This window comes from Thermobia domestica, chromosome 11, assembly GCF_964235325.1.
Source record: "Thermobia domestica chromosome 11, izTheDome1.hap1.1, whole genome shotgun sequence".
Classification (NCBI taxonomy): domain Eukaryota; kingdom Metazoa; phylum Arthropoda; class Insecta; order Zygentoma; family Lepismatidae; genus Thermobia; species Thermobia domestica.
The window spans coordinates 27,559,887-27,587,365 of NC_137464.1; the positions used below are offsets into that span (position 1 = coordinate 27,559,887).

General features: G+C 34.5%; 1 protein-coding gene across 1 annotated transcript in view; it reads left to right on the top strand.

The window, feature by feature from the left end:
- The window catches only part of pxb (putative Hedgehog signaling attenuator pxb), a 443,477-nt gene extending 424,820 nt beyond the window's left edge, over window positions 1–18,657 (top strand). Inside the window, exons 5-6 of the mRNA XM_081730272.1 lie at window positions 4,276–4,432; window positions 16,711–18,657. Of these exons, the coding sequence (XP_081586398.1) occupies window positions 4,276–4,432; window positions 16,711–17,987 (1,434 nt within the window). The 3' untranslated portion in view covers window positions 17,988–18,657. The remainder of the gene's footprint in view (window positions 1–4,275; window positions 4,433–16,710) is intronic.
- Window positions 18,658–27,479: the final 8,822 nt, after the last annotated feature.

Below are 27,479 nucleotides of genomic sequence, written 5' to 3' on the forward strand. Positions count from 1 at the left end.
TATTTTCTAAATGTTAATGTTTAGAGGAAAAGCTTTGTTGAGACTCTGACGAGTATATAATGCGATACCTGACAACGTTATTTTAACCTTCTGCCTGTCAGCCCATGTCGCCGCTAATGGCATATTTGCGTGATAGTTAATCAAGTACTGATTTTTCACACTGGTCGCTTTCGGCTCCTGTTCGTCCTGTGATATTTCCACTTGCAAAGTAACGTCCAAGTTCATTAACTTTGTAACTTTATTTAAAAGAATGCCTCATTTTCTTCTTCTTCAGTTCTTTCTTCCATGCCCCTCTTCTACCAAATTTCCTCCAATTAAAAGTTGTCTTTATTATAGAGTTCCAAGAAATGCTATTCAGAAGTCTAGAAAGTCTTATACTGATTACGTTCATTCGTCTGTCGACAATTATCAACATTTATCGACAATTACCAACATTTATCGACAATTGTCGACAAGTATCAACAGTTATCAACAATCATCGACAATTACCGACAGTTATCAACACTTTTCGACAATTATCGACAAATGATCAACAATTATCTGACAGTTATCATTAGTTATCAACAATTATCAACACTTATCGAAAATTATCAACAGTCATCGACAATTATCAACAATTATCGATAATTATTAACAATTATCAACACACTTATCGACAATTATTAACACTTATCGACAGTTACTGACAGTTATCAACAATTATAGACAGTTATAAATAATTGTCGACAATTATCAAGACTTATCAACAATTATCGACAATTCTGGAAAATTTGAGAGAATGGTGAACTGCAATATGGGAAATTTGGGAGAAAATGGTACTTTAGGGTGAAAATGGTGAATTTAGGGGATAGAATAGTAAGTTTGGGGGTAAGAATGATAAAATTTTGGGCCAGAATAGTAAGTTTGGTGTACAGAATGATAAATTTGGGGGAGAATTGTAAATTTAGGGGACATAATAGTAAATCTGGGGGCAGAATGATAAGTTTGAGGAGAGTGTTAATTTGGAGGCAATATGGTAAATTTTGGAGAGAATGGTACATTTTTGGGGAAATGGTGAATTTAGGAGGTTTATACTCAACCCCTTGGCAGGGGTAGGCATCATGGTTACACAGTGTACATAAAATATACTGTTAAGTGTGTATACGTCATTTACAGTAATATAACATATTCAGAAAGTCAAATTACACTACAGTGCTTAAATAAAATGTTTTACAGTGGTTGCAGTTCTGCTTTCTTAATATTTCCGTTACTTGATTGTACACATAATTTTACCGTACAACTGAACATTACCTACGTAACGAAGTAACGACATGCTGTTCTTGTAAACAAGCTCACTATTATTGTCTTTCTTTTTTACTATATACGTCGATAGGCGACACCCATATGTTTCAGTATTCTATACAAATGTATACATACGTTGTTTGGAGTTTAAATTACATTAGGTTTGTTACAGAATTCAAAAAGCTATGCTACTATGTAGTGAATACCATATATATATATATAGTGTGTGTAGTCTCTAAGTGTATTTGTGTGTGTGTTTCACATATGCATTACAAAAAGCTAGTTTTACCCTATCTGATCAACAAACCACACTAATTTCAAGCTTCGCTTAGCATAATTTCATTTACAGAAGATTGCAACGCTGGTGCCATACTGTTTCCACTCGTATCCCACCTCCCCCCACTCAGCACTCCTTGTACGCTGAGAGAATGAGAAGGGGGCAAAAGGGGGAGGGGAAAGTAATTTTGACGGATTGTTAGTTAATAAAAGAGAAAGAAAGAGAGAGAGAAAATAAGAGAACGTAATGCATATAACAAGTTTTTCGGGGATGAGGCGGGGCGCTCAAAAGCAAACGCAGGCTGTCCCTCAAATAGAAATTAAAAATTCTTGTTTCTTTTTTGCACGCCTTCTAACTCCCACCCCACCCTCTTCTTACATCTGTAAAAATACACATACATGGAAAACTTACATGTGATAATTCACCTTTATTCCTATATACTGGATATATATATATATATATATATATAGTTCCTTTGAGGGGGCTAGGGGTGAGGAAGTTGTATTTGTAGGGAGAACCAGTGTGTATTGTTAACTTCATGGTTGGCTTGTAGCGAACAATTCTGCCATTTTGCTTGGATAATGCGTGGTCGCACATACACAAAAAATGGACTGTAGGATGTGGTATGAAATTATTAAAAAATACATAGAACCACACACACACACAAAATAATATGTATAATGAAAATTTCAAAAAAAAAAAAAAAAAAAGACTTCAAACAATCGCCAATTTTTGTACGTAGGGAAGGAGAACATAGCGACGCATATATATATTTTTTTGTGAAATTAGTTCATCAGGTATTCATGTAACACTTTTGTGCAGAGGTGATTTTTTCTTCTTTTTCTTTCCAACCTCAATACTGCACTTTTGTGGCAAAGGTGAGTGAACATGAAATAAAAACTGCTACCATGAGCAACCGGCGTTCCTTTGAAGACGCGTGGTAGAGAGTTCACGTCTAGTGTAAAGGGTTGGATGTTCGGTTCCAGTTCCTGTAAGCTTGTGGTAGTCAACGATGACATTTGATGATGTCTTATACTAGAGCAGGGTTTCTCAACCGGGGAGTCGCGACCTCTAGGGAGCTTCATAACGGTCGAGAAAATAAGCGGAGGTGATAAACATAATATGAATGTAATACTGGAAAATATTTTTAAATATTATTTTGAATTTTATTCTGATATACATAATTTTATTTTTATACATACTGTTAAGAGCAACAAAAAATAGGTATACTAAACATTTTCAACAAGTGCAGAGTTGTTTAAAAATCAATTTAAATGAAAAAGGTACCATATAAAACTAATGAGAACGACATATTGAAATACAAAATAAATAAATAAATAAATAAATAAATAAATAAATAAATAAATAAATAAATAAATAAATAAATAAATAAATAAATAAAATAAATAAACAAAATAATAAATAAATAAATAAATAAAATAATAAATAAATAAATAAATAAAAAGTACAAAATCTGCATATTGAAATACAACTAAACTTGTAAGCTAAAGAGATATCTGATGATGGTGTGATTTCACTAGTGCAGCAATGTCCGGTTCAATTTTCGTGATGCACATTATCAAGTCATTTAAAATACTCAATAACTTTTTTTTTTTAAATAACTGTCCAAGTTTTTATTAACCAAAATTAAAAATCACTTTACTTTTTTATCATATGACCCAACATTAAGGGAATTACGAAGTTTCAAAATTTTCAATTGCCCTCCATTTTCAAATTGTATGACTGATCGGATTCGATATTTGTAATATGAATGAACTGACCAAATTTGGTTTTAATCCATTTGCTTTTAGGGTAGTTACTGTATCCACTACATACTAGAAATTGATTCTACTATTATAGAAATAGATGGATAGCATGAGATCTCCGCAATAGGTATAGGCTCTATTACAAATTTCACACAAGCTTATTACAAACTAGCAATTATAAGGGAGTCGCGGGCAAGAGGATGTAATAAAATTAGGGTTGTAATAGAAATTAGGTTGAGAACCACTGTACTAGAGTTATCAGGGAATTCTCCTGAAAGCTTCGCCCATATTAATCTTCCTCTGTGTTTGTTTGGATGTACGGTAAACTAGCACGTGCCATCCTCCTCTTCAAACTACTTACTAGATTTTGGCATACACAGCGAGTTACATAGACAGCAAGCACCGAAAGTACCCATCTTAACCTAATCTTATTCAATCTCACGGTCACACCTCCGACCTCCAATCCAGTATCACGGTCATTCGACCTCACAATCAGAACCTTATTTCGACATCACACTTATACTCAATCTGACGATGGAAATTTTTGACCATAGTGCCATCTGTTGACATTTAGTGAAAATACAGTGTTTTTGTTTTTATAAGTACAAGTTGGGCAGGATGGCCTATATAAATATAACCCGGTGTGTTAATACCAGATACCGGAAGAGAGAGTTGGAAAATGTGGTGACTTATCTGTAGGTTACAATAAATGTTGAGAGTGAGCCCCATTAACGTCGAGACAATCGCGGTAACCAGAATTACTTAGAGAATTACATATTCTCCGGTATTACTCAGCCGGAAGGCCGAACTAGTTTTATGTGGGCTATCCTGTATTTTGCTTTTACTTACTGTAGATTCATAAAACATGTAATCTAATTAGAACAGATAATTTATTAAGTACATAACAAATTAATTGTAGAATTAATAAATGTATTTTTGTTTTACTTTCAGCTCATAGATGTAAAATCGGCCGCCAACTATAACAATGCAGGGTTTACAGTTCTTGGAAATTCATCGGTATTCATTTGTCCACCACCAAGACCGGAGCCTTATCTCAACGGACAGTCGCAAGATCTATATAATCCCGTTTATGAAGAATTATCTAATGGTAAGAGACGAGTAGAATATTAGTAAATACTGCGGAAGAAAGAGGAAACGAGCATTAACTGTATGTTATGGTCTGTGTCTCACCTTTTACAAGTTAGTGACATCTAGTGAGGGTTGTGCAAACTTCTGACAAACACGATACTTGCTTTTCTATCAGTAGATGGCAATACAATAAATATATATCTTCCCAGAATTACAGTACAATTAATTTACATGGGAGAAAAATGAAACATACAAGGAAAATGCCCTATATTTTATCTGCATGGCAGCAGAGTTTAAGTAACTTTTATTTATTTTTTTAAAAATAGAGATTAAATAATGAATGATAATAATTGAAGGTATGGGCTTTGTTTCATTTAGCTCAAGACACCTGAAAGATGTGTTTTTACTCATGCTTATAGTATGCTTGTACTTCATTAGATGTTATTGTCACCCTTCCATCCCCTCTCTGTGTATATGTATTTAATAAATAAATAAATATTATATACTTGTGCACCTCTTAGACCGACCACATTAAACTGCAAACTACATTTTATATAAAGCACTTACCCGAAGAAAGGGCAAAACCCTTTAGCGGGACGACGGACAAAAAAAAAAAAAAATGTTTTTACATCTCCAATGGTTAATCAAATTTTACAATACGAACTGTCATTTTGTCCATTTTAATGATAATTAATACTTGCTTATTAATGTTCATTTGAATTGATAAATTCACATTTAGTACGCATAATTTGACTTTTAGTAGTTGAAAAATAAACACTCTTTTTAAATGAGTCTTGTGCTAAATAGATGAAAAAATCCATCGTCAATACAGCTTACTCTGTTCACAAATGGTGTACAATATGGTTACTAACTATAGTATTCTAAACTTGAATCGATGAACACATGAGCAGGTTCAATTGACACAATCGAGGATCTAGAACTGACATCTACTGGTACAGGAAAAGAAGTACCTCTTTGTATCAAGCAACTCTCACTGAATGACAGCACGAGCGACTTGATGATGATACTTCCTCAAGTTGAAGAGTTGAAATATATTATCTTGAATCTCTTATTCCTTTTTCTCCCGTAGTAGATACTTATGTCGAATAGAACTGAGCTTAAAATATGTAATAGAGTGGTTATTGGTTCAAAGTTGTGTTAGTAACATAATTATAGAATTGGAACAAAGCAAAAGAATTCGAAATGAATTGAACACTTCATTTTAACGTCCCACAATTATACCCTTTATGTTAAGTCTGTGGCTATTTGAGAATGCGTTTTCGAAGCGTTACCTCCCGCAGCGAACGCGACCTAGGTGGCTTCTTGTCAACCTTATTTTCGCCAGAGTTATAAATCATATTGTGAGCCAGTCAGGATTTCCAGTTCTTTTTTGCCAGGACCAGGTCTATAATAGCAGAGTTCCAATACTCTGCACAAAGCATCTTCCAAGCAGCTCTTTCTTGCTAAAATCCCCTTGTCTGGCCACGTATTTCCTTTTTTCCCCCTTCCTTTAGACAACTTTTAAACAGCAGGCGGTCTATTGTTCCGAAAAGCACCAAATACGCTCGAGCTGACGTTTTCTCCGCGTTTTTATTGCTTTCGCGTTTGCAGCGTACTGTGATTAACCATCCACATTTAAATACAGGGTCAGCGTATTCCAAGCGTACGCATGAGCAGTAAAAACGCTTTGCGAACGCTTCAAATAGCCGCCTACTAAGGAAGGCAAATGATTAAGGCAGGTGAATGATGATGGAAGAATTGGTGGAATGACATGTGGGAGGGAACGGGAGTACTTCGAGAAAACCCACGGACACCATGTTCTCCACCACAAAGTTATTTCGCCTGGGATCGAACCAGGGACCCCACACACCATAGGTAAGCGCGCTACCACTGAGTCAACGTGCCCCCCCCCAAAAAAAAATTCGAGAAAACCCACGAGCGCGAAAGTTGCCTTCCTTTAACTCATCAAGTTAGTGATCGTTTACAACAGAAGAAAGCGCTCTTTCATTGATCCATTGTGTCTCTGAGTTGCGTAATGTAACTTAGTGTGCCGTTAACGTACATTTACCAGATCTTATGTTTTCTTCGTAAATGTTTTACGTTTTCTTGGCACGTTTTACATAATACGTTTATAATTTTCCGTAGAATGATTTTTCCCGTTTTTTTCTTTAAATAAACAAAATAAATTATAGTCATGAACATTTTAAACATGTTTTTATAAGTTAGTGCATAAAAAAAAATAGAATTAATTTGATTTTCAGTTTGTAGCGGTGGGGAGAGCCCGGTGGCTCAGTAAAAGAGCACTTACCTCTGGTGCGTGGGGTAAATAGTTCGATCCCCGACCAAGTAAATTTGTAGGGGAAAACATGTCTGTGAGTTTTCCCGGGGTATTCCCGTTTCCTCCTACTTTATCACTCTACCGATTCTTCCATCATTATTCACTTGCTTTAATTATCTATCTCCCTTAGCTTAGAGGACATAATCGTGGGACGTCAAACTGCAATATTACATTTTATTATTATAGTTATAGAAATATGACTCGTTAAACGTTCGAAGTCCTGGTACTTCTATTGTTGCGCACCTTTTGTCATCATAACACCTCGAACGCACCACGTGTTCTGTCCTAACAGTCAGACACCAACTTTCCTTAACCGCAGAGTAGATTTCACGTTAAATTATGTCCATCTACATCAGTGCTGGAAAAACTCACTACTAAAATTATCAGGGTGTTACCTTGTTCTCCTATCCTCCCTTTCCCCGCCCTTGCTGCAGGGGATGGACAGATAGAAGCGATTACAACATCTTCTTAATAGTTCTCGTAGTAATAAGATGATTATCAAGTATAAAATGAACCATGCCTTTCGTATAAGAGTGTGAATTTTTAAGCATACATGCGTTGAAAAAAGAAAAAAAAAAGATTTATCTCAGCAATTCGATCACTATCATAATGCGAGACATCGTTATTGAAAAAAGAAAGTTATTAAATGGATGCAATTTGAATGCAACAATGAACCCTTTAGTAAAGAAGAGAAAAATTTACACATGGTAACAGCTATATAGTCTAGTTGGAGCAATTACCACCAGGAACCTTGTAGTCTTCATTATAATCTTGAGTAGATAAGAGTAGTGTTTCTCACCCATTAACGCTGTTTTCAACCAACTCCACCTTTTGGGATCACTTCTTCAGCTTTTCAACACAATACAGCCAATAGATTTAACAATGCCTCTTCATCACCCTTAAAGTTAACCCAGCTTCAAGCCTTGAAGATGCTGTTATCATGTTCCCTAGTGTGTGTAATTACGGCCTGGTAACGAACCCCACCCTTCCCACTAAATAAAGACCTTGAGATCTGAAGCCACCATTTAATGACAGACTTTAGTCATTAACGAAGGCAGCCATTTTGGAAAGAACGTTCTTATAAGAAAGAAAGTAAATAAAACTTATACGACAAACAAACAAATGAAAGAAAAAAAAAAAGCTGATCTGATGATTACGGAAGGCGTGGTTTTACAAGTCTATCATTAATTGCTTCCTAGGGAAACCACCAGGTGTCCTTCTTAAAGGCTCTTTAATTAGCTTCTGTATCACCAGATGGCTCTGCTGATCTAATGTTACACACCTCGTCGTCTTCTGTTTCCTGTGTTTGTTTTCTTCAAAGAAAAGTTTCGATTCTAGCAACCAGAGTTGCCAAATCTGTTTCTATTATTTTCTAAAATTATGTACGGTACAGTTCAACATGTGGGCCAAGATGTGGAAATTTTACGGATAAAATCTTTATTTTACAAAGAAAAAATAATATTTAATAAGCTTATTTCGTCTTTTTCAAGGCCTGCAATGACTCAGTGGTAGAGCGCTCACCTCTGATCATGAGGTCCTTGGTTCGGTCCCAGCTCGCGCCAAGTGAAATGAAATGAAATGAAAGCTTTGAGTTTTACGTCCCACGGTATGCCGGTTAGGCTAAAGGAGACGGTGATGATGAGTAATGAATGAAATGGTGGAATGAAGAAAGTGGGAGGAAACGGGAGAATCCCGAGAAAACCCACGCACACGGTGTGTTCGCGCCAAGTGAGCTTTGCGGTGGACAAACACCGTGTGCGTGGATTTCCTCTTGGTTGCCCCGTTTCCTCCCACTTTCTTCATTCCACCATTTCACTCATTTCTCTTCATCATCATTGTCTCCTTTAGCCTAGCCAGCATAACCGTAGGACGTAAAACTTAAAGATTTCATTTCGTTTCGTCTTTTTTTAAAATTAAAAGTTATATGTTTTTGGTATTGTTTTCTTAAATTTTTGTACGGTTCAGCCAATCTGTAGACCAAGATGTGTGAAGATTTTTGGGGGGCGTAAAATAACTTACTTCATAAATGACAATTAATGTCTTAAGTAATTTGTTAGGACTTACAGGATTATACTGTTGGTACGGCCTTCCGATATCAGACACGATAACTTTTAAAGGAAAGTGACATTTTATTTATTTACTTATTTATTTGCAATAAACGGCTAGTGCGATTATCTTGGTCGAGTTCATTAATGGGGTTAATCCGTTAACATATTCAGGGGTAACGGTAGTTATTCATATCCCGTTAAAAATCTTTAACAGTCCCTAGCTACTATGCAATCTGTATAGTAGCAAAGAAATGTCGGTTGCCTGTAATGCAAGGATAAGTGGCTTTTCTCATCTTGTCGAGTTCGTTAAAGAAGCCAATCCGTTAATACAGGGTGGCCCAAAAGTAAAGTCATTAAACTTTATATCATTCCTTATTGTTATCCTTCAGCTAGACTTAGTATCTTTATTATTTGTTCTTAATCTTTTTTTACGTACATCTTAAGCTCGGAAGAGCCGAAGCAAATAAACCCATAAACTAGAATGTTATACTTGATCAATGCAGGATGTATACCTACTTTTGAGCCACCCTGTATATTTACGGGGAATGGTGATTATCCATTTCCCATTTAAAACCCATAACATTCCCTAGCTACTATGCAACCCGCATATTAGCAAAGAAATGTTGGTTGCCTACAATACGCATGTTTTCTTATTGCAATTATATATATCGGCCGAATTCGTTAAAAGGGTTAATCCCTTTACATCTTCACGGGTATCGATGGATATCTAATAACATTCCCTAGCTTTTATGCAACCTGTATAGTAGGACAGACATGTTGGTTGCCTATGATAAAAGGATACGTAAAAAGCTGCTATCAATATCCCATAAGCCTATATGGAATCTCGTAATTCTCATTACTGTACTTAGTAGATTTCATTTTCTCTTATGCCTCCACGGAGGGCGTAACTTTCTGAAGTCCACCAAACTTAAGGAAGAGGCAGAGGAATTAATCTTCTTTGAAGAAAACACCTCTTGTTTATTTAGGCGAGATACATCAAACTGAAGTATGAATAATAAAATAGAAATAAAGAATATAAGCGTTTCATCATATAATCCTTCAGAAGAGAAACATTGTACACAAAAGAACAGACTCCTAGCACGTTATACAGAATGTCCGGAAAGTCTAACTCTACATTTTTGTAGAATGTGACAGAAGCTACAGGGAATGAGAAGATTTCTTTGTGCGGAAGTTAAGTCTTGTATATTAGAAAAAAATACCATTTATCATTTAATGATAACTGTAAAAAGTAATGCTAGTATTGAAAAAAATGTTAAATAACATATTTTATACACAACACCAATGACAGCTCTCGAAAGGAGTCACATCGGTGAAAATTAACAATTTATTCCTACAATCTAAGAAAATTATTTTACATTGTATCGCTATAAAGTGTATACAAGAATGCGTATTTTTCTTCCCTTACTTTTTACTGCTAAAACGATAACTTTTACGGATGTGAGTTCCGTGAAGAACACATTTAAACAATATATATATACTAAAATTTTTCAAAACCTCTGAACAATCTGTAGAACCAGTTTTCAAATAAGAAAATGCTAGTTTCAGAATAAGAAAAACAAGTTATATCCTTTGAGACTTAGAGGTACGTTACTGTTAGTAGATATTTCATGCACATTTTCTCCAAGATATTATTCTATCATAGTATTTTTGAAAGTTTGCTTCTACGTCTCCACCGCTCTACTAAATTCTCTGTCTCCAGTGCTTGGGGTCCCTGGTTCAATCCCAGCTCGCGCCGTGTGGACTTTGTGGTCCCTGGTTCAATCCCAGCTCGCGCCGTGCTCGTGAGTTTTCTCGGGGTTCTCCCGTTTCCTCCCACTTTCTTCATTCCACCATTTCACTCATCTCTCATCATCACCGTCTCCTTTACCTAACCGACATAACCCTGGGACGTAAAACTTGAAGATTTCATTTCATTTTTTTCATAAATTCTCTGTGCCAGTCGCCTGCAGCTGTTCCGATGTCTGTATAACTTTCCCGTCCAGATATCCAATTTCTATATAACATTGCCGTTCAGTTATCCGATTTCTGCATAAATTTCCTATTCAGGTTACAACGATAACGTTGTATGTATTATTAACAATCTGTGCCAATTTACAGAAAGGGATCAGAGGCGAATTAGTTGAGCAATACTATGTATAAAGAAAAGAAAGATATATAGAGATTTCGAGATATTATTATTGTAATCGGTAACTAAAATAAGAGAGTTGTTGTTGCTATAGCAACGTCGTAAGTAAATGAACATGTATGTAGACATCTTGTCGAGAAAATAAGTGTATGTATAAAGGTGTAGACATCTTGTTGAATATGCAGAAAAGTTGTTTATGTACGCTTCTCAGGGTCAATTATTAAAAACCAGCTAAGAAAGTGTTAGAACGTTTCGAATTATTTTGAAGATTACTAATATACGAACCAGGACAGACCCCTTACAAATTGGTGCCTCACCACCGGAAGTTTAATTGTCGTTTCGAAGGACAGTAAAAACGGCAAGCTGTCAACGCGACCTTAATATTACACTATTGAGAAGTGGAAAAGTAATTCATCGAAATATAGCCATGAGTACGACAAGTAATAATATAAGTTGTGAACAGAGTGTGTATCCTGAATCAACTCCTAGTGAAAATTTGACAGACATTTTAAAGGACTTGGCTCAGCAAATAAAAAACCAATCCGAGCAAATAAGAAGCCAATCTGAGCGAATGAAGAACCAGTCCGAACAAATACAACAGTTTGAAGAAAAATTAGACCATAAGATAATACAGTTAGTTAACAACTTTGACGAAAAAATAGTGAAGTTAAATCAATTAATGAAGACAGATGGGACCGTGTTCAACATTAGCTAAATCAGATGAACACACATGTACTGGAAAAATTTGAGAAGTATGAAGAGAAAATAGAAAAGGTAGTACAAAGGAGCACAGAAATGCAAGAATCAATGGATGTTTTAGAATCAACAGTTAATGCCCACGAAAATCATATTAAGTTACTACGAGACGAAGTAAATTCCATCAAGGAAAGGTGTATTCCCGGAACTCCATTTCAAGATAACGAAGGCACGAATCATCCTACAGCCAGAGGTTGGGTACCTGATCGTCCTCCCAGAACAACTTTGGAATTTAATGGATCTTCGAGTGATGCAGAAAGTAGTGAAAAAGAAGGTAGAGTAAAGCAAACATCCAGACGCGAACACATCTCCAGTAGAGGTATGAAGACATACACAGGTAAACAGTTGCGATTTAGCGAAGTTAAGTCGCTTACAAAATTTAGTGGCGTGCCAGGAGATATACCCGCTAGGGCATTTCTCGAAAAATTTCAGGATGAATGTGAGCTCATGGATGTAGATGAGTCTCAGTTCTTAAAACTATTACCGCACATCTTGTTGCCACCTTGCTTAACATGGTTTAAAGCCATCCGAGGTAGTCTTCATACGTATTCAGATTTTAAGAATGCTCTTCTATCAAACTATGAAAACGATTTTATGGTAGCGAATAGAGATGCCGTTTTGCGAACGAAGCACTACGATCCAAAGTTACACCGGAGTATTACTGAATTTGTAGTATCTACATATCATGAGTTAAGATCATTAAATCCAAACCATCCGGAATCCCGAATTATAGCTTCTATTAGAATCTTATTGCCATTTAGACTACAACAGTTGTTAATGTCGGCACAGTGCATTAACTTCAACCATTTAATTATGCTCATTCAGAGTTATGAGAGTCAGTCTGCAATACAGAATAACAATAAAATGCAGGATAGAGGTCAGGGTAATTATGCACGTAATCAGACACAATATGCTTCTGTTCGTAATGTAGATATTCAACCTGAAAATGATTCTAATGTTCGCAGTTTCAATAATAGAATGAGTAGTTATAATGGTACCGGAAATCAAAAGCAACCTAATCATAGAAAAGGAGCTAGGAATTTCAGAAATAACAATAGGAATTTCAGTAGAAGTAATAATTATCGCCGATCTTCACAAAATCAATTTGCAGATGGCAGGATTTCTGTAAATAGGAGTCAAAATATGGTATCATCCTATGAAAGACAAGAATGTACACAAAATTGTGCAATACAATGTTGCTTAAATGAACCCTTCGAACGTATAACTTGAACTGTCAAAGGGGCGTCCGACAGATTTGTATTAAATTGACCTTTGCTTACGTCTATGGTTAATATGTTCTTCAGTCTATTTATTATTAAAACGTATGTTGAAAACATATGCAATTATAAGATCAGTTAAGAAAGTGATAAAATTAGTTTATGACAATTAACTGAAAATACTATTGATTTTTCCTTATAGTTTTGTTGCAATTTCCTTTTATAGCTTTAATTGAGGAAATGTTAGTTTGTGTTTCATGTCTTTTGCAAAGTTATCTCATAATTAATTATATGAATATCTTATTAAATATGTAGAAAGCAAATCATTTATGGAGCAAATCATTTACGAAGTATTGACGAAGTTAATTTATGGCAATCAACTGAAAATGTTATTGAATTTATTCCTTATAGTTTTGTTGCAATTTCCTTTTATAGTATTAATTTGAGGAAGTATTGATTTGTGTTTCATGATAAGAAATTATTTAAAAGCTTTATTATAAGACGCTACTGTTGTTGTCGTGTTTATTCTTTTCGAATTTCATGCGATTATTATAAATATTTAAAAATAAAAGATCATAATTTTAATGTAAACTTATGAAGGTAATGACAGACTTATAGAAGATAAATGCATCTTATTATATGGAAAGAATAAGAATAATGAATATCGAATCTCTTCATTTTTCAAAAGTTTATTAATGTATTAAATGATAATCATCAATGTGTTTATGTATTCTAACTTTGTTGTCTTCTGATCCTATCAGTATTTAATACTATGAAGATCTTTGTTTGTAAATAGTGTTGTTTGTATATGAATGAATAGTTAATTTGTACCCTAGAAGTAAACTATCAGTAAAGTTTGATTTTTGAATAGCCTCATTCATAACAATTGTAATTCGTCGTAATTAATATTGAGATATATTGACAAATATAAAAATGTATAATGATAATATATTATATGAAAGGAAAAGTAGAATATGTGTGTTAAAGTTGATATTAAATATACGAGGGCTATTCAAAAGGTAAATGTTTCATGATATGTAACCCAGGGTTCTTTCCTTCATAGTAGAACTATTATGGAAGTCCCGTCCGACCGACATCTACAATGATAACGTTGTATGTATTATTAACAATCTGTGCCAATTTACAGAAAGGGATCAGAGACGAATTAGTTGAGCAATACTATGTATAAAGAAAAGAAAGATATATAGAGATTTCGAGATATTATTATTGTAATCGGTAACTAAAATAAGAGAGTTGTTGTTGCTATAGCAACGTCGTAAGTAAATGAACATGTATGTAGACATCTTGTCGAGAAAATAAGCGTATGTATAAAGGTGTAGACATCTTGTTGAATATGCAGAAAAGTTGTTTATGTACGCTTCTCAGGGTCAATTATTAAAAACCAGCTAAGAAAGTGTTAGAACTTTTCGAATTATTTTGAAGATTACTAATATACGAAACAGGACAGACCCCTTACAAGGTATCCTGTTTCTGTATAACTTTCCCGTTCACTTGTTCTATTTCTGCATAACTTTCCTGTTCAAGTATCCTATTTTTGTATAGTTTTCGCGTTCAGGTATCCTATATCTGTGTAACTTTCCTGTTTAGGCATCCGATTTGTCTATAACTTTCCCGTTCAAATATGCGTGTTTCGTTGATAGATATCCAAACAAATACAGTATATCCAAATCCTGGGGTACCCAAGAAGATGGGCCCCATATGCTACCCCAACATCGATGCCTATTGCCACCTGCCTTCGCTACTTCGACCCTCACTTTCCAATAAGTTGTAAAACAAATCTACTGCTAAAGGCTTAAGCAATAGAAATGGAAAATGATGATAGAAGAAAGGATATAGAAGAATTAGGTTACAAAATGCATTATGTTTATACATCTCATATAGTATTTTTCAACATTGTTCAATTTAACATTATTTACTTAAGAAATAATTTACTATAGAAATAATTTTAGGTTGGGTGTTGTCGAAAGTTAATCATGTTGACCATGCATTTCTTTATGAATTTATGCAACTTGTTTGTTTGCCATTTATCTAAGGACTCCAAAGAATAATTTTGTGAATGATAGTGTAATAATAGCGACTTCCTTTGACATTTCTGAGCTAAAAAAATTTTCTTTAAAAAATGTCAGAACTTGTAATGATCATAATTGTTTATAAGTGAATGTATTGTCTATCATAATATCAGATCTATATCTGCTGTGGCAAATTACGAATAAGAACACTTTCATTTACAATTGAAGAAGTCAGATGCAAAACCGTACAAGTCCACTTCTGACCGAAAATGAGTTAAGACCGGAATAATGTTCCTTAATAATGTCACGCATTAGTTTCGGTGCAAAACAACATAAATTTCCATTAATAAGTTCTTAGAGAATCTGATGAACAAAATGAAAGAAGTTGCAAAATAGAACTAGTTCTCGACCAAAACGAAACCGATTTTCTCAAAATTGTGTTCATTGGACTTGTGCGTTTTTGCATCTGACTTCTTCGATTTGACTTTTACTATTGTACTAGAGTTACCGATCTTTATTTGATTAGACATTTATAAATTTGTAACTTTTAATAAAAAGGTTTGTTGTTGTTGGGTTGTCCTTATTCAATTGCCGAGTATTACTTAATAAACTGATTTACTTAGACAAGCGACTACTATTGAATGTAAAAGCCTTTATCCTCTTTTATACGTTTAACACTCGATATACTCACCCCATCTCAACACAAACGTACTATAACATATATTCTTTTCTAAGCTGATTTTGTGTATCATATAAATCTGCCATTTCCAATATCAACTGCATTTAACACCGTAATTATTACTCCAACCTCAGTCACTGTTGGTTCTTATTCCCTTTAATCGCATCAGCGACTTATGACTCATATTCTGTCATTCACTAAAGTTTCACAATTATCAACTTCATACATTACAATAAACATAACATAGCAACGCTATTCACTTGTCACTCAACCTTTCAATACTTTCTTAATTAAGAGTCTTCATCCCGGCGAAATTAAAATACCGCTAATTTTACAGTAATTATGTGATATCTTCAAATAGATAAAAGATAATCGAAATGTGGAACAAGAGCGCCCTAGACAATATTATTTTACATGAGATACCGTTATCACGACTCACTTATCTGCTTTCGATTTCGAGCCATTTTGAAAATCGTCATTTATTTTCGCGTTTCTAAACAGCTGAAGTCGGAAAGCCACTAGGTGACTTGTGATAACGGTACCTCACGCAAAATAATATTATCTAGGGCGCTCTTGTTCCATATTTTGATTATCTTTTATCTATTTGAAGATATCACATAATTACTGTAAAATTAGCGGTATTTTAATTTCGCCGGGATGAAGACTCTTAACACTGTCCGAAACTTTACAAACCCTAACAGTTGCTAAGAGTAGAATTTCTGGGAAATAAACTTTTGTAAAAAACAGAAAAAAAGTTACAAAAAGTGCACTGGACACCATATTGTATATTCAAAAATAATAATTGAATGGAAAACTTATGGCCATTTTTTAATTACTACCCAGAACTATTACTACTAAAATTTGTATATTCAGTAGTCAAGTAATGGGATCCTTGGAATATTCGTAACTTGAAAATGAATATACAACTGCAGGAAAATGATTTGAGAAACATTTATTTTCCAGATCTACGTATTACGCAATTTACCAAATATTTTTTTAATAATTCAACGTATGTTTAATTTAGCTTCAAAAAAAAAAAAAAAAAAAAGTAAGCACTACTTAAAGCTTTTTTTTTTTTTTCAGGATCCGAAGGAAGACCTGCCGGAGGTAGTGGTGATTCTGAAGGTGACAGCGAAGGAAGAGCCCAAGTGAGTGAAGATGAGTTCGCTGAAGATGAACTAAGTTTAGTGGAATTCCCAGGAACAGCGCCAGTTCCTCCTCAAGAAGAAGTGACAACAGGTTCTGGAGAGCGAGCGCCGAACTCCGGAACTAGTTCTCTACAAGGTTCTACTGGTAACGACCTTTGTAGAGACTTAGATTCTTCAGACCAAGATGACCGGAAATTATCGGAAACCGATTCATTCTTGGTAGCAGGCGGTGATCATGGAACACCTCCTCCACCAGAAATGTTTCCCACTCGAAATTTAAGCCTTCCGCCGGGTGCAAGAACTATGACAACTCGTCGAGCTCGTGAACACGGTTCTAGAAGTTCTGATCGAAGACCTCGAAGCTTGGACCGTAGAAGAGGATGGAAGAGTCCTAGAAAAGTAGGAAACAACATGAATTATCAAACTCAACCTTTGCCACATCATCAAAACGACATTAAATTTGCGCGGCAAGACGTGTTAGAAGAACCTGAGTTTCACGAAGGACTGCTTCTAGATGCATTGGCACCGTATCACTATCAGCAACACCTTCTCCAACAAAAACAAGGGAGATACCCTAATGTCCTTACCCCAGCTAACTTTACAGACAGTCCTACTGGTAGACGGACTTCAAGTAGACTAACTCTAGCCCCATTTACTAGAAATAACAGTAATAGTGCAATGTATCAGCAAGAACTAGGTGATAAAAGTCCCGTTCCAAGTGTGGCCCATAGACTTCCTTATGCTTATCTACCCCCGCCAATTTTGACAGAACTAAGTCACAAATTACATCCAGCTATTATACGAAATCATCAACTAGGTTTACTACCACAAGATGTGAATCCGTATGAATCAGTCCCAGTGTTAAATCACTTGCAACAGGGTGGTGGGGGGAGCGGGTCGGGAAATTCCAGCAACCGAACCTCGAGAAGTTCTGCCAGTTCTGGAGGAGGATATACCCCGTTGAACACGCCGAATGCTCGACCGTTACCCGAATTCACAACTTTCCGACCTGGTAAAGGCAGTCAGGACTCTTTCGGCTCGGATTCGGGTTTTAGCAATAACACATCCGGGGGCAGGGCATCGTCAAGGAGTGCCGGGGGTAGCAGTCGGAAGGACAATAATCGACTCTCAGTGCACAGCGTAGATATGGACGCTCCGGATTTACAGGATATCCCCCAGACTTACTACGATAGTCGACCTGTCCTCTCCTAGTAATGATGGATACGTGTATAAATAATTTATATATTTAAACAGAAACGAAATCTTGCGGTTGAGTGCGTGTGAGTGTGAGTGCGTGTTTGTGAACTGTTAGTGCGTGTAAAAATGTATTTAAAATAAAAAAAAAACCTCTTTTGAATCCTATCAAATCACCGATCTGAAAGTTATTAAATAATTTTTCTGAATTAATTCAATAACATAAGTCTTATTAAAAGCAGAATCAACGAAGAATCGGGGTGTATGTGTAACTTTCAAGATTTGCAAGTGAAACATACTGCAAAACAGTGAAACTGGAAGAATTTCCTTGGAAGTGCTAAGAAGACTGCGAAGTGCAAAAGAAGACTGATGTATTATATCTCACACTTTTTCATGAGAGGGAGAGAGAGAGAGAGCAAAAAATTATTTGCCAGAAACAAAATAAAACAAAAGACCTGTGTGTTGGTAGTGTGTATGTAAATATATTTAAAAAAAAAAAAAAAGAAAATTTTGAATGTGCAAGCCATAATCACTGAACAGATGCTTGTAAATATAAGAAAGAAGATTTTACTTTTTGAAACAAAAGGTCAGTTTCAAAATAAGGATTGTTTTTATTTCATACTAAAGTGAGTATAAAAGAAGTTTAAGTATTTAGGAATGAAGATTAATTTTGTCACAATATTTATTACAAGATAAAAGCCTAATGCGAAGAAAAATATATTTGAGTAGTAACAATTACAATGGAAAAGAAAATTCAATATTTAAAAAAAAAATGTATTATATGGACCTAATAGCATTCAGTGAACAATTTTATAGGTAAATAGTATTTTTCTTTTTAGTTACACTCCCCAAATTTTTAATAATCACAATTTTCCTTTAAAATTTGCAGTTAAAAAAATTATTCCTACACATAAGCACTTTTTAACCCTTAGTGTGTTTCAGAAGAAAGAAAAAAAAACTTTAGGCAGAACAATAAGAAAAAAAGAAAAAAATATGAACATCTTTTTATTGTTAATTATTCATTAATTAATTATTAAAATGTGTTATTTATTATTTAAAAAAATAGATTAACTTAAGAAGTATGTGATATAAAAAAAATGAAATGTCTAGTTGATACACATTTTAGCTAATGCCTTGTGATTACACTTCGAAAAATTCTTACTTTTGTAGATGTTATTTAAAAAAATTATCCATTTCCTTGTAAAAGAAATATTCTAAGACTATTACACAGCGTTTTTTGTAAAGAAGTAAAAAAAAGAAAAACTAGAAGAAAGCATAAAGATTGACCAAAGCAATAATAATAATTAATAATAATAATAATAATAAACAAAATACTACTACTACCATGATGCCTTTTTTCTGTAATACATTGTTTTTTGTATAGACAACTACTAATGGTGTAAAAATTTTATGTGTAGTTTGAAAACAGAAGAAAAAGAACTTTAGATCATCAATATATTCACATTCCATTTTGCCTATTCCGATTAAAAAAAGAAAAAAAAACATCTTAGAAAAATACAGTTAGAAAATAAACAAGTTTTCCATTTTTACCTCTCCCCCCATTCAGCGTACTTTGAGATACTATATTGTGGTGGTATTTGAGTATACGAATTTTATTTATTATTTTAAAGATATAGATATATATAAAAATGAATTTGACCAAAAGAAATTTCCTTTATATATATAAAACCTGAGATCAAAAAGTCCACACACACATACATACACACACACGTCATAACCTTGTATCCTGTATATATATATATAAATAGAGGTATTTTCTTCAAATTGAATTTAATATTTAGAAAAAAAAGGGAGAAAACAATGTAAATATTGTCGAAATTCTTTTTACTTGTATATTTAAAAACAGAAGATTGATTTAAAAGAGAAAAAGAAAATTATATGAAAACCAAATAGTGGTGAATGTGCTAGTCTTTGTGTTGTGAATTGTAGAGCACCGCTGAATAAACAAAACTGAAACAAGAAGTAAAAATTAAATTTATGAAAAAAAAATATACACATACACACACATAAACACCAAAATATTATATGGAAAACATTTGAAAAAAATCTTTTACTGACAACAAAAATTTCAGTTTATGAAAAATAAATATCAAGAAATAATAAAAAAAAGTTTCATACTGAAATATTTAGTTGTTTATTTTATTCATGAAGTACAATCCCCACTACTTCTTTGTTAATATTTTATATCATTTATACAGGGTGGCTCAAAAGTAGGCATACAGACCTGCATTGATCAAGTATGATATTTTAATTTATTAAGATAATGTATTTATTTGGTTCTGTCTGTTCGAAACTTTAGGTGTAAGTGAAAAGAAATTAAAAACAAATAATGAAGAAACTAAGTTAATCTGTATGGATAAAACTAAGTAAATGAGCCGATTAGTACGGGACTGTATACCTACTTTTGGGTCATCCTGTATATTTTGTGCATGGTGGAAAAAAATATTCTTTAAAGTTTAGTAAGTTAATCTGCTTTTGCATATTTCGTATCCAATATTTCTTCGTTAGAATGAGTTAAATATACCGTCGCAGTGGTGGAAATGCAGTTATCCTGTACTGAGGGGTGCGAAATAATCACAGCAGGAAGGGGATGAGTGTGAACAATATACTTCGCACTAGAATGATTCAACATAGAGAGCTCACATATTTGAATATCCGGACGACAAAACATGATATGCAAATTTGCATAGGTAAAAAAAAAAAAAAAAAAAAAACGACAACCTAAAGAGTTAAATCTATACTAGAATACGAAAACATGATATGTATATTTGCACAGGTAAGCAAATGATCTTATGAATCAAATTTAGACGAGAATGTGAAAACATGATATGTATATTTGTACAGATAAGCAAATGACAATCTTATGGATTTAAATCTATACGAGGGTGTGAAACATGATATATACATTTGCATAGGTAACCCAACGAAAACTTTATGAATCAAATCTGTATGAGCATGTCAAAACATGATATGTATATTTGCACAGATAGGCAAATGACAACCTTATGAATCAAATCTATACGAACGACAAAACATGATATGTAGTTATATTTACAGAGATAAGCAAATGACAACCTTATGAATCAAGTCTATACGAGGATGTCAAAACATGACATGTATACTCATGTCCAAAATGATTGTCGCATATTATAACTCTCTTCTTTTGATAATGGTTTTGCAGGGTGCTTTTAATACTGATACTTTGTGTATAATCGGGAAATATATATTTGTGGTAAATTTCATAGGAAACGAATTATAAATACAAAAATTAGAATGAGTAAAACAAAATGTTGCTAAATGGACAAGAAAGTTTTATTTTCGTTTTACTTTTCTTATTTACTGCTCTTTTGACATGAAATTTGCCACATACATGTCATTGCCGATTATACACATACTAACATTATAAGAAATACCGGGCGAATTTATTATCAAATTATATTCCTAGAACAACATATTTATAGACATGCGACAATAATTTTGGACATGAGTGTATATTTGCACAGATAAACAAATGATAACCTTATGAACCAAACAATACGAATATGACAAAACATGAAATGTTAGTTTTTCGCCATTTTCTGATTTTTCGCTCAAGTAGTTTGGTCACACCGAGACACATGCTGGAAACAATTGATAATGGGTCAATTTAGAATTCTTTATTTATATATGTCATTTCCACCATTGTACTAAAAAGTATTCATAATTTAATTTAAAAGGTTATAATTCGCTCTCCTGTAAAATTGTACATATTATATTTCTGCCATCATCGCGTAGATTTAATTCTGTGAAATTGGGGGTGCCACTAAATAAGATATGTTACAGAGAGTATTCATTCGAATAGATATTAACTACTGTTAAGGTGGATCACTAGCCGGAAGTCAGTACATATTTTAGCTCATTCCCTTAACTAGCGTGCAATGAAACGTTACATATTATAAATATTGTACTATAATATAAAGTTATGTTTCAGCTACAACACAAGACAATGTTTTATTTGATTGTGTCTTCTGATATCGAAAAAGGTAACAAATAAAAGAAAATATTTGTTTCATTTTACAATGAGCACACAAAATGGCACTTGCTGTTAAATCTTACTAGAAATGCTCAATTTTATGAAATGTTTATTTGAATGTGTAAAGTATTTTAAAGTAACGATCTTATTACGAAATAGATATGTTGTTTGACCTTTTTCGTGTTATGTTTCACATTTTATTTAAATATTAATTTACATTTAAGTAAATAGATTTTGAGAGGAAATTTGCGCAGAACGCCATAATGCGTTGTTGTCAAATTTGTACGTTTAATTCCTGGATTTTAGCGTTGCAGTTCGAGAAGCGGAACTTAGCCGTGAATTGCGGTAAGGGTCGAAAACTAATTTCTCGAGTAAGTATCCAAACAGAATTCCATGATTACTTCTTTTAATATCTGGCACCAGTAAACACTCGACACTACCTGGCAATGCAGCACTATTCAAGCAGCGTTTAGGATAGCACCGAGAACACTAGTGATCCACCTTAACGAATTTGCGAACTTCTGACAAAAAAGTGTCAATTTATTTACCCCACATAGTTTATTAGTGGGAGAATTTTTACTTAAAAAAACAAAATTGTATGTAGAGAAACTCCCTCCCAAGCCCTACAGAATTTCACACCCTGGATTATTCAAAAATAGTGGATACTGAACATATAATTGAAAATTTATTTTTGATGAAACTCGGCAGGGTTTATTTATACTTCTTTTAAACATTATTTGAAAGTAGTATGTGATTACTGTTAGGGGAACTCAAACAACAATAGACAATTCTGCTACTAAATTCAATATTATTTAATTCGCAGGATGCCGACCGCAGCGCTACAGCGCCCGTTCAGAAAACTACTTTAAAAAACACGCCTCATGCATATACATTTGTCAATAGATCACATGAAGCTGAACAAAATGGCGTGCTTGAAGACAAATTTTCATTCGTAAGTTTCGAGAAAATTGAACCAAACGAATTTTTATGGCACCAAAACTTACGTAATTCGTTGCTAATCTGATAAAGTTGATCGTTGTTTCTCTCCTGAAATATATGTGTACTTTATTTCAAGAGAAGTACCATCAACTTTATAACATATATATAAATTACACATATATTTCAGGAGAGAAACAACTATCAACTTTATCAGATTAGCAACGAATTACGTAAGTTTTGGTGCCATAAAAATTCGTTTGGTTCAATTTTCTTGAAACTTACGAATGAAAATTTGTCTTCAAGCACGCCATTTTCTTCAGCTTCATGTGATCTATTGACAAATGTGTATATATATAAGGCGTGTTTTTATGTAGTTTTCTAAACGGCCGCTGTCGGCATCCCGGGAACGCGCGATTTGTATGGGCGAAATGGTCGCAATGCAGAGAACTTAAAGAAGACGAAAATGGGACATTGGAATGACAAAACAAAACATTGATTTTGGCTACTTAGATATTGGCTGATATCATTTTCTGCCTCCAGGTACAACGGGGAAAAATACACATTATATGTTGACAAACCACTGTATTTTTCATTTTCTCTGAATTGAGAGAAAAATTAAATCTTTAGTTTTACGTCCTATATATCTAGCAGGGTAATAGAGATGATGATTAATGAAAGCGAATGATTGTGAAAAAATGGTGAAATGATAATGCGGGAGGAAACGCGAGATCCCGGTGAAAAGCCACAGAAATATGTTGTTCACCATAAACTTACATAGTCTGGGTTTGAACCAGAGACCACTCGCACCGGAAGTGAGCGCTCTATCACTTTTAAAACAATCATTTTGAATTCTATTTTTTTCTTACATTTTCAATTACTATCAGATTCGACAGAGAAACGAACACGAAAAGATTTACAACAAAACGATCATGCTGTTAAATGGGACTTGAACCCTCGAAGTTTCGCCTCACGGTCATCAGAGTAAGGGTACGGCTATATTGAAATTTTCCTATTTCATTCTCTCCTTTTCCTCCTTGAACGGTTGCACACAGAAGCGATACAATTTTTTTTTCGGAAAGCGGGTCTTACCAACCGCGAAAACAGAATTTTAAAATTCGAACCGGAAGTGCTCGAAAAAATTCGCAAACTTCGACTTTTCAGATAAATTGACGTTCATTTGTTAATTTATGTACAAAAAGATACGCATGCGCAAACCAAACTATAATAAAATATAGTTTATTTATATCCCTATGTACATACCACAACAAGAATTATAACTCTACCTGTCTCCGTAGCCGAATGGTGAGGCTCCGAAGTTGACCATTTTCCATGTCTTCTACAATTCATAAATTGTACTCCCCGTCTTTGATGACCCATTACTTGGCAGGAAAATTTTTTTCGACAAAACAAAAAATATGGGTCTCTTAAAAACATGTCTAGTTGCTATAAAAAAAGTTTCAACAATATCTGAGATGGTGATGGTACATGCTCTGCCTGAATTGAAATGGAAGGCACCAAAAGCAAAACAAACACATTGGTTTAAACGGAACTTGGTGCTACCACATGCTGAATCAACCTTCATATATCTCCTTTTCGTTGTTGTTCGTTTTTTGCAGTGGACGATGATCGATTGGCTAATTTCTCCCACTCTCTCTCATATAGAAATTCTGCTTGTTCAGTGACGTTTGAAAGAGGGTTGAAGGTATCCTCTTTTCTCCAAATATATCGTTGATGCCTCAGGTGCAGAGAGCCCTTTGAACGTTTTTGCTGCCAATCTTGATTTGTCTCTGAGTAAGGAAAATTAATCGCTAAATTCGGATAAACACGCTGTTCTATGAAGAATAAATGGTGATTCGAGATTAGCAGAATTGAGAAGGAAAAGACGAAGAAAGGAAAATTTTGGTATGACCGTTCCTAACGACTCAGACTCAGATCACTCAACTATATTACAGCTACACCACTGAGCCAATATGCCGTTGATCCCCTGAATAAATTTGCTGTAGACAACGATAAGTAGTATCAATCGATTCGACTCCATGAATATTAAAACGACTTGCTTCTACTGTTGATACAGGAATTTAGGTTTATCTGATGGATGGAAGAGTTAAAATTTTGAACGCATTCGTATGTATCTGAAACTGTAGCTCTATGTTTTATGTAGCTTTGGTGCTAAAAGGGGATGCTGGTAAGGGCGCCCATGTTGTGGTTTCCAAAGGGGGGCAAATATAAGCAACGTTTCAAATTTTGCTGTAACTAATGTAAAAATTCTATTGGGTTTTCGATATTCCCAAGTACAATTTCCTCTTAGGGGGGCGAGCGCCCACCTTGTCCCCCCTGATGGTCGCCCTTGGATGCTGGACTTCAACCAACGAACTAATGAATATAGGCGATGGATGGCTTATAGATAGGCCGTGGATAGGTTTATGGATAAACTTATGGATAGGCTATGGATACGTTTATAGATAGGCTTATGGCTAAGCTATGGATGGCTTATGAATAGGCTCATGGATGTGATATAGATGGCTTATGGATAGGGTATGAATAGGCTTATGGATAAGTTTATGGATAGGCTATGGATACGTTTATAGATAGGCTTATGGCTAAGCTATGGATGGCTTATGAATAGGCTCATGGATGTGATATAGATGGCTTATGGATAGGGTATGAATAGGCTTATGGATAAGTTTATGGATAGGCTATGGATACGTTTATAGATAGGCTTATGGCTAAGCTATGGATGGCTTATGAATAGGCTCATGGATGTGATATAGATGGCTTATGGATAGGGTATGAATAGGCTTATGGATAAGTTTATGGATAGGCTATGGATACGTTTATAGATAGGCTTATGGCTAAGCTATGGATGGCTTATGAATAGGCTCATGGATGTGATATAGATGGCTTATGGATAGGGTATGAATAGGCTTATGGATAAGTTTATGGATAGGCTATGGATACGTTTATAGATAGGCTTATGGCTAAGCTATGGATGGCTTATGAATAGGCTCATGGATGTGATATAGATGGCTTATGGATAGGGTATGAATAGGCTTATGGATAAGTTTATGGATAGGCTATGGATACGTTTATAGATAGGCTTATGGCTAAGCTATGGATGGCTTATGAATAGGCTCATGGATGTGATATAGATGGCTTATGGATAGGGTATGAATAGGCTTATGGATAAGTTTATGGATAGGCTATGGATACGTTTATAGATAGGCTTATGGCTAAGCTATGGATGGCTTATGAATAGGCTCATGGATGTGATATAGATGGCTTATGGATAGGGTATGAATAGGCTTATGGATAAGTTTATGGATAGGCTATGGATACGTTTATAGATAGGCTTATGGCTAAGCTATGGATGGCTTATGAATAGGCTCATGGATGTGATATAGATGGCTTATGGATAGGGTATGAATAGGCTTATGGATAAGTTTATGGATAGGCTATGGATACGTTTATAGATAGGCTTATGGCTAAGCTATGGATGGCTTATGAATAGGCTCATGGATGTGATATAGATGGCTTATGGATAGGGTATGAATAGGCTTATGGATAAGTTTATGGATAGGCTATGGATACGTTTATAGATAGGCTTATGGCTAAGCTATGGATGGCTTATGAATAGGCTCATGGATGTGATATAGATGGCTTATGGATAGGGTATGAATAGGCTTATGGATAAGTTTATGGATAGGCTATGGATACGTTTATAGATAGGCTTATGGCTAAGCTATGGATGGCTTATGAATAGGCTCATGGATGTGATATAGATGGCTTATGAATAGGGTATGAATAGGCTTATGGATAAGTTTATGGATAGGCTATGGATACGTTTATAGATAGGCTTATGGCTAAGCTATGGATGGCTTATGAATAGGCTCATGGATGTGATATAGATGGCTTATGGATAGGGTATGAATAGGCTTATGGATAGGCTATGAATAGCTTATGAATAGGCTATGAATAGGCTTATGCATATGATATAGATGGCTTACGAACAGGCTATGGATAATTTTATAATGAAGTACTATCGCCCAATATTTTTAAAAAAAGAGAGAAAATTGACAGTTTTGTGAAAACTACAAAATGACCAGGAAATAGAATGTAAACAGCACTATTATGTTCAAAACGATACATGTAGTTAGCCTACTCCAGAAGAATTTCTAGAATTGAAGAAATTCAATTCCAATAAAGAAAGAATTGACGCTGGGCTACAATGGGTCAACGAGGAAAAACACTTCTATTCTCTGGGATTAAGAAGTTTCTTGGACGCTGGAAGAAATTTGTTCTACTAGAGTTACAGAGATTTTGTAGAAAAAGAATGTGTAAATTTACGTATGTCAACATTCCTGTACTATAATTAATATGTAGCACACACAAGCCTGTTCATATTGGACGCTCCACATACACGTAAGCTGAAGACAAAAGTCCAGTTATATGTAATTAAGAAAAAAATCACATTCTAATTTCTAGCAGCCGTGTAAGTGACACATAGTTGTACAGAGGTGACAAAGTTTGTACTGAAGTTG